The sequence below is a fragment of the Salvelinus fontinalis genome, chromosome 11 (assembly GCF_029448725.1).
Source record: "Salvelinus fontinalis isolate EN_2023a chromosome 11, ASM2944872v1, whole genome shotgun sequence".
In the NCBI taxonomy this organism is placed as follows: domain Eukaryota; kingdom Metazoa; phylum Chordata; class Actinopteri; order Salmoniformes; family Salmonidae; genus Salvelinus; species Salvelinus fontinalis.
The window spans coordinates 24,282,629-24,295,740 of record NC_074675.1 but is presented as its reverse complement, the minus strand read 5'-3'; the positions used below and the strand labels follow the sequence as shown (position 1 = coordinate 24,295,740).

Here is a 13,112-nt window from a genome sequence, read left to right as displayed (position 1 = left end):
AACTAATTTCCTGTATCCCCTTCTCCCTCATACTAGATCTCAGCCTCCCGCTTTCCCTTTGATACTGCCCACACTGTAGCAATACATGCTCCATGGTCTCCGTTTCCTGGCAATAATCACACTTTCCTGTTGGAAGCTTTCAAATCATATCGAATTTTATTGGTCACATAGGCATATTTAGCAGATGTTATCGCGGGTGTACCGAAATGCTTTCCTATCACATTTAAGGTCTTATTCAACCGGCTGTGTCCCAGTAATCTTGTAAAAAAGATTTCTGTCCCTTCCTGCCGTCCTCCCTGACTTTCCACTGTATTTGAAATAAATGCCTGCCCAAGTATCTTTATTCCACTGCTCCTGCCATCTCTGCACCATCACTGTCCGTATCAGGCTTTTTGCCTCTGCCTTGCTCAGTGAAACTACAACATCCCCACTATTAAGTGCTTGTTCAGCCAATACTGTGGTGTCAGGAAAATAATCTTACACTCAACGTCAACAAAACAAAGGAGATGATTGTGGACTTCAGGAAACAGCAGAGGGAGCACCCCCCTGTCCACATCAACAGGACAGTAGTGGAGAAGGTGGAAAGTTAAGTTCCTCGGTGTACACATCACGGAAAAACTGAAATGGTCTACCCACACAGACAGCGTGGTGAAGAAGGCGCAACAGCACCTCTTTAACCTCAGGAGGCTGAAGAAATTTGGCTTGTCACCAGAAACAAACTTTTACAGATGCACAATCGAGAGCATCCAGTCGGGATGTATCACCGCCTGGTACGACAACTGCTCCGCCCACAACTGTAAGGCTCTCCAGAGGGTAATGAGGTCTGCACAACGCATCACCGGGGGCAAACTACCTGCCCTCCAGGACATCTACACCACCCGATGTCACAGGATGGCCAAAAAGATCATCAAGGACAACAACCACCCAAGCCACTGCCTATTCACCCCGCTATCATCCAGAATGCGAGGTCAGTACAGGTGCATCAAAGCTGGGACCGAGAGACTGAAAAACAGCTTCTATCTCAAGGCCATCAGACTGTTAAACAGCCATCACTAACATTGAGTGGCTGCTGCCAATATACTGACTCAAATCTCTAGACACTTTAATAATAAAAAAGTGGATGTAATAAATGTATCACTAGTCACTTTAAACAATGCCACTTTATATAATGTTTACATACCCTACATTACTCATCTCATATGTATATACTGTACTCTATACCATCTTGCCTATGCCGTTCGGCCATCCATATATTTATATGTACATATTCTTATATATTCCTTTACACTTGTGTGTATAAGGTAGTTGTTGTGAAATTGTTAGATTACTTGTTAGATATTACTGCACGGTCAGAACTAGAAGCACAAGCCTTTCACTACACTTGCATTAACATTTGCTAACCATGTGTATGTGACCAATAAAATTTGATTTGAGTACATCAACTGCCTCATTCCCCTCCACGTGTGCTGGGACCCAAGTAAATGTTATCTGTATACCCATTTGTCTAATCCTGCCATGGGTTTGTAGTACCTCATAAAGCAGGTATTGTCTGCTACGTGATCTAAAAGGACCGGAGACTCATCAACACTACACATTAATCAGAGCAAATAAACACGTTTCCTGACTACCACCCCACATTCCTGCACTACAAATGCTGACCCAGGTCCTTGGATCTTTTGAACCATCTCTGTAAATGGCAACAAAATCCTGATACACAGTATCCAGATGTCGCTTAAACAAATCATTCTGTAGTCTCTCCTACTTCTAGATCAACTACTGGAGATGGGAGTAGCCATGGTGGATTTACAGGAATAGCTACCGTTAGACTAAACTCCCTTCCATACAGTCTAATCTACTTCACCTGGGTATTACCGACCCACCCAACGCTCGTGTTCGCTCATGTTCCCAGCATGCCTGTAAAGACACCACATGTCCCTCTAGGTTGACCCAATAATTCATTGCCAGCTGCTGTCTCCTAATCTGCAATGGCATATCCCCCATCTCCACCTGTAGTGCAGCCCTGGGGAGGTCTGAAACGGCCCTCTACATATTCTGAATCCTTGACCTACTATAAAAGCATAGCTACTAGTAATATTTCATCTTCAGAAACATAACATTAAACCGACCGTTGGACGGTGCGAACGTGGCGTGGGAGGCGGTGAAGAAGTTCAGCATTTCCCAACTTTATGTAAATCACCAGCGGTGACCTAATCAGGGTTGGGTAGATTCCTTTCTAAATGTAATCCGTTAGTTACTAATTACCTGTCCCCTTAAGAGGCATCAGAAGACAAATTTATTTTACTAATTGAACCACATCTATTGCAAGATAAATCAATGTTAAATTTGACTTTATGGGTTGCTTATGTAGGCTTAGTTTAACCCATCGCGATTAAATTATATCTTTACATTTAAAAACCAATCTTACAATTCCAGTCAATTCATGAAATGTTATATCCCTTGATCTTCAAGAATAGGACTTGGAAATATGAAAGTATAGATTAACCAAATTGTTTTACCTGAGCATAACCGCTAAACTAAGGATTTATTAGCCAGCCCTACTCTGTTGTTTATGATTTTGTTTTCATGGAGGACTGATTGGGCTCATTGATTCGAGTTGAAAAATAAAATACAGCAGTCATGGAATGGCATGCTTTGAGCACTACTGAAAAGTGCTATTTACATGTGAAAAATGAATGCCATATGCTGCATTTGCTATAGGCCTATTGTTACACTTTTTGTTGGCGACACTTTGAAATCTTGATAATCCACAGATGAAACAATAACAAAACGGACGCCCGACCTCCGTTTTGGTAGAAAGCTGAGGGATGGGCCTGGAGAAATGTAACCACTCTCAGATTAATATACAGAGCTATGGATACAAGGACTGACCATCCATGATATCAAAAATATTTTAACCATGTTAAGAGGCTATACAGTGTTTGTTTACATTTACAATGTTTACAAACACTGGAGAAAAACAAGCTTATATTTTGGGTTCTCATGGAGTGTGACAGTTGAACTAAACTCATGATGCATTTATAAATTATATTTTTCAAGAATCAATGGATATATAAATCCAAAAATGGATGTAGCAACGACAGATTGACCCTTTAAGTCTATCAAACGTGTGAGAGTTTGAACATGTGTCCATTAGGCCCATGGATTAAATTGTTTTATCAGCATGAATTACATTGAGCAATAAAAGCCTCACTTTTATTCCATAGGCTGGGATCGGCACTGCGCAGTTTTTGAAAGAGCACGTTTTTCACTGGCTGTCCACTGGTTTCAAAAACAATGATTAATAGGTACCTTAAAACGTCTTTAATTCAAATCATTATTGGTTTCAAATACACATTTAGATTTGTGAACAGCCATCCACAACAATCGCAATCGGATTGCGGAGTGCCGATCCCAGCCTATGCAACAGTGTGATTCACATCAATGCGCTATGTAGATATCAATAAGTGATATCCGTATCGCCGTAGACTACACCACTGCTGTCATCCTTACCTCCAAGTGTTAATTCAAATTGGATAATCTTTGGATGTCGACAGCATACCATTGGAAGACATAGCTTGGGCTGTAGCCTACAAAAAACCTATTCCCGCGATCCATCAAACCCATTTTGTGTGTCATCATAGTGGTCTCTGACTTGTGGTCAGACTCGCTCAGGAGGAACACATTTAAATGTGCGCCTTTTTTCAATGCTGATTTGAATGTCATTCAGACAAACAGAGAAGTGTCAAAATATTTTTTGTAAAAAGTATATAATCTGATTACAATATTTTTGCTGTTAAACTGTTTATATGTAATCCGTTACTCCCCAATCCCGGTCATAATGCAACATATGGAATGCCATGGCATTTTAATATGGGAGTGGTGAGACAGTAACAAGCCTTTGTCTTTGTGTTGCAAACAAGAATATAAAACTCAACATGGAAAGTGTTGGTCTTATGTTTCATGAGCTAAAATAAAAGATCCCCAAAATGTTCCATACGCACAAAAAGCTTATTTCTCTCAAATTGTGGACAAATTTGTTTTTATCCATGTTAGCTAGCATTTCTCCTTTCCCAAGATAATTCATCCACTTGACAGGTGTGGCATATCAAGAAGCTGATTAAACAGCATGACGCAGACCATGTGTATGGGATCGTGCGGGCGAGCGGTTTGCCGATGTTAACGTTGTAAACAGAGTGCCCTATGGTGGCAGTGGCGTTATGGTATAAGCTACGGACAACAAACAATTGCATTCAAATTGCCATCGATAAAATGCACAGAGATACCGTAACAAGATCCTGAGGCCCATTGTCATGTCATTCATCCGCTGCCATCACCTCATGTTTCAGCATGATAATGCAAGGCCCCATGTTGCAAGGATCTGTACACATTTTCTGGAAGCTGAAAATGTCCCAGTTCTTGGCCTGCACTCACCAGACATGTCACCCATTGAGCATGTTTGGAATGCGCTGGATCAACATGTACTTCAGCGTGTTCCAGTTTCCGCCAATGGTCCAGCAACTTTGCACAGCCATTGAAGAGAAGTGGCACAACATTCCGCAATCAACAGCCTGATCAACTCTACGTGAAGATGTGTTGCGCTGCATGAGTAAAATGGTGGTCACACCAGATACTGACTGGTTTTCTGATCCACACCCCTACCGTTTCTTGAAGGCACCTGTGACCAACAGATGCAAGTCTGTATTCCTAGTGAAATCCATAGGTTAGAGCCTAATTAATTTTCCCCAATATGAACTGTAGCTCAGTCAAATATTTGAAATTGTTGCATGTTGCGTTTGTTTTTAATTCAGTAAACTTATTGAAAATCTTTCTGGTTGATATCTTTAAAAGTATAACAATTACACCACTTTGCACACACATTTGAAGACATTTTTAAATCAAAATGTTTTTTCATGTTTTATTTTAGTATCTGAGTCAGTAGATTACCTTGGTTAAGTATTTTCTATACACTATGCTTTTACAGAATCACCAATAACTACTGCAATACTTTGGGTATGTGTGTTTGAAAATGTATTTGTGTTAAAGCTATTAAAAATGGCAGTTATGATGAGAATTATGCTAGGATAATGTTATGGTTTGCTCAACATACTGTATTTAAAGTAAGAAAATTAGAACACCTCATCATTAGTAGCGAGTCATAATCAGGGAAAAAGCTGGTTCTGGCCAAACTCCGTTTTAGATCTGGCATCCAGATCCACGCCGGTATTGGCCCGCTTCACGGATCCGGACCAGATGTTGCAATAGGTCCAGGCGTGGATCTGGCGTGCATCCTTCTTGCTGTCTGGGTAGCTAAAGTCTATATGCCTGTGTGCTGCAAACCTGTTAGAAGGTAACAGATTATTTTATTACAATGGTTAAAATGGATCCATGGTGTTATTCGCCCCCTAGTGGAGCTTTCTGGTACTTAAGATTGTACGCAAACAGGAAGTAGAGAATTCGTTCTACAAGCGTAGAAGCAGCTAAAAAGTGTTGTTATTTCTTGTCACGCTTCAGCTTCGGAAAATATTTGTTTGTAAGTTTGAGTCAAGCATTTAGCTAGTGATGATAATCTTGTTATTGATAGAGTTGCTTACATAATGTTGGTTGGTTGCATCTACTCACACAAATTGCAATGCCTTTCATGTATGCCGTCAGCTGTATTACATTGCTCGTGCTTCATGCAAACGAATTGTAAAATATACAATACTGTAGTTTTGTTACTGTTTCTAGTGTAATATGCTTTGTTATTCTACAGAGATAGTTGTACATGATTAGAGTCATTAAAGGAGTTGCCAATAACCAAATGAGTAACAATTAGCTATATGGTTTGGCATCATGCCAGATGCATGGTACTTTAGCACTTGCTTTGTATTCATGCAACTTCAAATGCATAATGTACAGCTACAGTATGTCGGTGTGAATTGAATACTAAAGTATATTATTTTCTGTATTTTGCAGTTTCACAACATAAACGTTTTCAATATATTCATTCAAGAAAAGTCAGCATTGGGAGTTTTATTGAAGACTTCGTTGTTAGCTATCGGTCTAGTTTCGCATGGGAACGCAACTCAAGGGCAGAATAGCCTGGCTTGAACCCATATCACAAGATTAGTCCATATAATTATTTACTGTTCAATCTCAGCTTTTCATCCTTTGTTTGTAGATTTCCACTTTTCTCAAGTTCGGATAAACGTGCATAAAACAACGTGGGCACTGCAGATACTAGCTCGCTAGCTAGTTTGTGGCTCCAGAGACTTCTAGACAGGCTCTTCATAGCCATCACTAGTTACCACAGTCAGTCATAAAGCCTGCCCATTTCTACAATTTATCTTCTTAAAATGTGATTTTAAACCTAACCTTAACCACACTGCTAACATTTTATGCCTAACCTAGATAGCGTGTGGTTTCAAATCTAGTAAACTAGCTATGCTTTTGAGGCTTGTGTTGCAGATCTGCGTAAAATATGAGGTCTGTGGGTTTGGGTCTGTTGTGTTTAATTTCATCTATTTTTTATACAAGGCCACCCTTATACATTTTATGCTAGTCACACCTTCGTACAAAAATGTATGCACGGGATGCTGATTTCAACAGTCAGTGACTCAAGCATTACAGCTTGAGTCACTGACTGTTGAAATCCCCATGACTTGTCCTTTTTAATCACAGTCATTGCAAGGTCAAAAATCACTCCAATATTGTATTTAAACACTAGTGAACAGGTTATTACCTTTTTCGAGGAAGATGATTTGGCTCTAGACATACTACAAATACTGATCAACAACAAAAAAAAGCTGTATATTCGACATTGTTATCATATGTTCTTCAACTCAATCGACATTAGCATGAAATGCATGCTGCATCACTTCCTGAATTATTTAAAACAAGCAATGTGTTCTTTGTCATTGTGACAAGCAAACCCTCTGCGCACGCACTCATACATGCTGATTCATTCAGCTACTCCTTCACTCGCCCTTTCCTGGCCCCATTCGCTGCTTTAGCTGTAGGGGGCGGGAGGCAGGCGTAACCAATCAAACCCAGATGCTCTCCCTCTACATAAACCCCATAACCCTCTTCACATCTGTGTTTCAGCTGTTCGTGTGCTGCACTGAGAATAGTGATTCCTTCCACTCTGAATACAGGGATCCTCTCACAACCCAGAATCCTAGGATTGATACTACAGCAGATCTTTAAAGATGACACCCACTGTGACTCTCAACACCGGGGCCAACATGCCTATCGTGGGCTTGGGGACATGGAGGGTAAGATAAAGCGTAATTTAGTTTCTTCTAGGCATCTTGCATGGATAGCATTTATACTTGAACTGGCAGTTAACTTCTTCTTTCTTTTGGCAACTACCGGTATGTTCATGTTAAAATATGAGTCTTCTCATTTGCCATATATCCTGAGAGTTTTAATGAACTATGATGACCAAGATGAAGCATCTTATTTTTGCACTTATGTTTCACTGTCACACTTGAAATCGGGGGTTAGCCTATACTTGACTTTTTGACCTAACATAGGCTGTCTTAACGATGATTATATTATACAGTATAATCAAATCTGTCCTGATTAGTATTTCTACAGTATTATGTAGCCTTTCTGACAGAGGCTCAAGTCAAGTGTGAGGTTACCAGAATAGGCCCTCTGAATCCGTGTGCAGGCAGAAGCAGGCAAGGTAGCGGATGCAGTGAAAGCAGCCATCTCTGCAGGCTACAGACACATAGACGGAGCCTACTGTTACCAGAACGAGGACGAGGTGGGGGTTGGCATTCACACCATGATTGGCCAGGGGGTGGTGAAGAGAGAGGAGCTTTTCGTCGTCAGTAAGGTTAGTAAGTAAGGTTACACGCGTTAGTCAAGTTTATAGATTTTGTCATGGAGCCACTATGATTTCCCCCTAGAAGCCAGGCAGACAAAGAGCTCCATACGGGCTTAAGGCATGTCATCACATGCTCTGTATGGTGACCAATGTCATGCGAGTACTGTCATTTGTTCTGGGTGCTCCCTTACTCAACTGCCACACATCACCATGACACTTCAAAAAGTTGTCCATAGGCTAGTATTGACATTTAAATTGTATTTAAATGTATGCGCCGCAGCAGTCTAATATGACGGTTTCTCCCAAATAGCTGTGGTGTACTCTCCAGCAGAAGTCTATGGTGAAGGGAGCCTGTCAGAAGACTCTGAGTGACCTCAAACTAGACTACCTGGACCTCTACCTAATACACTTCCCTATGTGCTTTCAGGTACTGTGTGTGTCTGTCACGAAAATGACTCAGCTTTCAAACTATCCCTGGTTAAGAGTGAGAGGACTATTGTCCTGTAACTAGTTTGTTTGCCATTGCAGCCTGGAGAGAATCTATTTCCTACTGGTGAAGACGGACAAATAGTCGCAGGTGAAAGCAACTTCCTGGACACATGGGAGGTAAGGAAAACAAAAAATGGTATACTGTATTCCAAAACAAACATCCCCCAACACCAGCAAACAGGATTATACTACAAGACATTTGACAGTTTACTGAGCTTGATCTTGACCTATTGAACAGGCTATGGAGGAGCTGGTGGATGCTGGACTGGTCAAGGCTATCGGTGTGTCCAACTTTAACAAAGACCAGATTGAATCCATCCTAAACAAGCCAGGACTCAAGTACAAACCTGCCAACAACCAGGTACTGTAGTCTTTGGTGATCAAGACAGACAAAACAAGTCAATACAGTTAAGCAAGGCATTATTGCCCCCATCTCTGTATTACCAACGCCTCATCTTTGTCCCTTCAGATTGAATGCCACCCTTATCTGAACCAGGAGAAGCTGATCAACTACTGTCACTCTAAAGGCATCTCAGTGACAGCCTACAGCCCTCTGGGCTCCCCAGACAGACCATGGTGAGATAGGAATATCTTATAAAAATTGTGATCTAATGTGTATAGTCACTTTGGATTAAAAGGAAGGTTATAGAATGAAGTACAATTGACCTGTACACTGAAATGATCCAAAACAGGCATTGTATTTAATTGGTTATTGACAACGTTTCAATGTGTGTGTGCATTGTCGGACCCTACCCTTTACCTACTTACAGATGTTTTTCAGGACCCACCCACCATTAAAAAAGATGTGCGTTTGACTTCATGTCAACATAAGGAAGACTAAAATAAATGACATTTTCAACAGGGCGAAACCTGGTGAGCCGTCTCTGCTTGAGGACCCAAAGTTAAAGGCCATCGCTGATAAGCACAATAAGACTACAGCACAGGTATGAGAGAAGCATCAATAACCTCTACAAACAGTGAACGTTCTCCTAATTCTGCCTTTAGTGACATACTGTAGCAAAATTTGATCCGGTATTTTAAGCCTTATCCAGAAATATAAAATTACACCAAAAATGAAAGCAATTGTCTGAGGATGGTGCTGGACCGTCTGACAAAAAGGGGACACTGATGAAAAAGCTTACATTTAAAAAATAAAATAAAAAAGTTAACATCCAGGCATGTCACATGATTGCACCAAACCCAGTGCCCTAGCTATAGGGAATACAAAGGGTATAACCAACCCATGTTCTCAACCATACTTACTCCGGTCATGATTTGTGAAATTCTACATTTTCAACAAAAGTCCATTCAAGTTGAGGTTAACGCAGCTGATCACTCCAAATAATGTTACAGTACAGTTATATATGCTGATAGATTTATATACAATAATTAGCCTGAAATTGGATATGGGTCCCATGTGTAGCGTTTAAAGAAGATGGCTAGGGGTTAGAATGGGGACAATCAATTGTCAAGGGTTTGGCTAGTGTTTTCCAAGACAAGTCTCTAACATTCAGAATCATTGTTTTGAAACTGTCATCGGGCGTGGGTCCAACGCTCACATGGTAACAGTTACATTCTTTGTCTGGATACAAGGAGTCTTGGTCTAGGGTCAATCAAGTGACCAATCCCTGTTCTTATCCTCTCCACAGGTCCTTATCCGCTTTCAAATCCAGAGGAATGTGATCGTCATTCCTAAGTCGGCTACGCCCTCCCGGATCAAGGAAAATTTTCAGGTACTTTTTTGACAATTATAACTGTAGATGGAGTTGAGTCGGTCAGAGGTTAAATCCCTGCCTCCTAGAGGTTCATATCCTGTCTGTTTTCTACAGCTTTCAATGTCAAATATACAAAGAGCAGTGTTCTAAGAGTGGAAGAGCCATTGGCTCTGGTAAGAATCTTACCTCTGATGTACGGGGTTGTAGGTTCCATCCCAGGCTCAGCTCCTGAATGTGATTGCGTTGACTCTCTGGGATAGTTGGAAGGCTGTGAGAACTCATGGTTTTATATACCTGGTGTCCCCTCCTGTATAAAGCAGCAATTATGGAGAAAAGCTCCTGGAAAAAGTCGGCACATCTATATTTTCTTTATGTGCCTATATAAAAAAATGTGTCCATTCGGAAAGTATTCAGACCTCTTCACTCTATCCTCATTGTTACATTACAGCCTTATTCTAAAATGTATTATAGTTTTTTCCCTCAATCTACACAATACCTCATGACAAAGCAAAAACTGGTTTGTACATTTTTTGGCATAAAAACAAACTGAAGTATCACATTTACATAACTATTCAGACCTTTTACTCTGTACTTTGTTGAAGCAGTTTTGGCAGCAATTACAGCCTCGACTCTTCTTGGGTATGACACTACAAGCTTTGCACACCTGTATTTGGGGAGTTTCTCACATTCTTTTCTGCAGATCCTCAAGCTCTGTCGGGTTGGATGGGGAGCGTCGCTGTACAGCTATTTTCAGGTCTCTCCAGAGATGTTAGATCGGGGTTAAGTCCGGGCTCTGGCTGGGCCACTCAAGGACATTCAGACACTTGTCCTGAAGCCACTCCTGAGTTGTCTTGGATGTGTGCTTAGGGTCGTTGTCCTGTTGGAAGGTGAACATTTGTCCCAGTCTGAGGTCATGAGCGCTCTGGAGCAGGTTTTCATCAAGGATCTCTCTGTACTTTGCTCTGTTAATCTTTCCCCTCGATCCTGACTAGTCTCCCAGTCCCTGTCACTGAAAACATCCCCACAGCATGATGCTGCCACCACTGCTTCATCGTAGGGATGGTGCCAGGTTTCCTCCAGACATGAAGCTCTGTCAGTGACCATCTAGTTCTTGGTCACCTCCAGATGTGAAGCTTGGCATTCAGGACAGATTTCAATCTTGGTTTCATCAGAACAGAGAATCTGGTTTCTCATGGTTTGAGTACTGATTGGTGGAGTGCTGCAGAGATGGGAGAACCTTCCAGAAGGACAACCATCTCCACAGAGTAACTCTGAAGCTCTGTCAGAGTGACCATCAGGTTCTTGGTCACCTCCCTGACCAAGGCCCTTCTCCTGCGATTGCTAAGTTTGACTGGGGGCGGATAGCTCTAGGAAGAGTCTTGGTGGTTCCAAACTTCTTCCATTTATAAACGATGAAGGCCACTGTGTTCTTGGGGACCTTCAATGCTGCAGAAATGTTTTGGTACCCTCTGTGCCTCGACACAATCTTGTCTCGGAACTCTACGGACAATTCCTTCGACCTCATGGCTTTGTTTTTGCTCTGACATGCACGGTCAACTGTGGGACCTTATATAGACAGGTCTGCGCCTTTCCAAAATCACGTCCAATCAATTGAATTTTCCACAGGTGGACTACAATCAAGTTGTAGAAACATCTCAAGGATGATCAATGGAAACAGGATGCACCTGGGTAGTGGACAATTTGATACACACAGGAAACTGTTGAGCGTGAAAACCCCAGCAGCATTGCAGTTCTTGACATACTCAAACTGGTGTGCCTGGCACCTACTACCATACCCCGTTCAAAGGCACTTAAATATTGACTTTCCCATTCACCCTCCTAATGGGCAAGACAAAGTGACATCAGTAAGGGATCATAGCTTTCACCTGGTCAGTCTGTCATGGAAAGAGCAGGTATTCCTAACGTTTTGTACACTGTGTATATGATATAGAGTTTTGAACCTACATGCAAGGCAGGATTTAACCTGGAAGCCACGGAGACCTTCACACTTTTACCTCTTCATATATTTGACAGTGGCCGAATTGTACACAAAAGGAGTGTGTGATTTGAACCCACAATCTTTTGGTTTCAAGCCAATGGTTCCTTTGCATGTCTACATTGTTATTTTGTCGCCTTCAAACAGGTGTTTGACTTCGAGCTGAATGACTTAGACATGAAAGTCATCCTGAGTTTCAACAGGAACTGGAGAGGATTCGCTATGGAATGGTGAGTTCCAGAGTGTCTAGATGCTGACTTCAACCCCACTTTCCTCTTTACCTGTTCTTCCCTGACGTACCCTCCTCCTCACTGCAGGGGCAACAAGCACAAAGACTTCCCTCTGCATGCAGAATACTGAAACCTCCGAGTGGACACCCACATTCCTACACTGGGGACATACAGCGAGAAGTCCAGTAGTTGTATATAGATTCAAGCACTATTGTGACCTTGTTCATGAGGCGAACAGAATGTGTAATGTAGTAAGTGCCAAATATTGTTGCCTTTACTTGTTCAGAGTTTAAACATGTTGGATAGTTGTACGTTTACTTACATGTTGGAAAGTGCCTTTGAAAGCACGGTGTCCCTGTGCTCCTTGTTGTAATATGAAATTATATTCATAATTCCTTAGACAGTGCTCTTTAGATATCTCAACCACTATGTTAACGTTGACAACTTACACACTAAAATGTGACTCATTCCATCATTTCTTTATGTATTTCTACATTTTGATTCTAATCCTGAAATATAAATTGCTACCTGACTACCTTGATATATTAATATGTCCTTATCTGCATGTATAATATGAGAACACAGTACACAATATTGAAGCAAAGAAAGCTATTATATAAAAAACTGTTCAAAGGGAACTGGGAATTTCACAACAGTCTCACACGGGTCTAAGTCTGACTAGTGCTTTATCATCCTGTAAGGCAGGATGATTCATTCTAGGCCAAAGGGCTCCTATGACTAGGCATTTGAGTGAAGGAGTGTTCAACAAAATATCTTAATGCACTATTAGGATAAGCTAAGTCTATATGCCAATGTTTCACCCTTTGGCCATTTTTAAAAACAAAACTGATGTGTTATGTAATACTGTA

The 13,112-nt window shown here is 41.3% G+C and overlaps 1 protein-coding gene across 1 annotated transcript; it reads left to right on the top strand.

The window, feature by feature from the left end:
• The first annotated feature begins 5,429 nt into the window (after nt 1–5,429).
• On the top strand, nt 5,430–12,784 carry LOC129865343 (aldo-keto reductase family 1 member B1-like). The gene is made up of 11 exons (XM_055938053.1): nt 5,430–5,530; nt 7,084–7,253; nt 7,655–7,822; nt 8,124–8,240; nt 8,342–8,419; nt 8,541–8,663; nt 8,772–8,878; nt 9,165–9,246; nt 9,952–10,035; nt 12,161–12,243; nt 12,331–12,784. The coding sequence occupies exons 2-11, from the start codon at nt 7,188–7,190 to the stop codon at nt 12,371–12,373; spliced, it is 951 nt and encodes a 316-aa protein (XP_055794028.1). The 5' UTR covers nt 5,430–5,530; nt 7,084–7,187; the 3' UTR covers nt 12,374–12,784.
• Nucleotides 12,785–13,112: the final 328 nt, after the last annotated feature.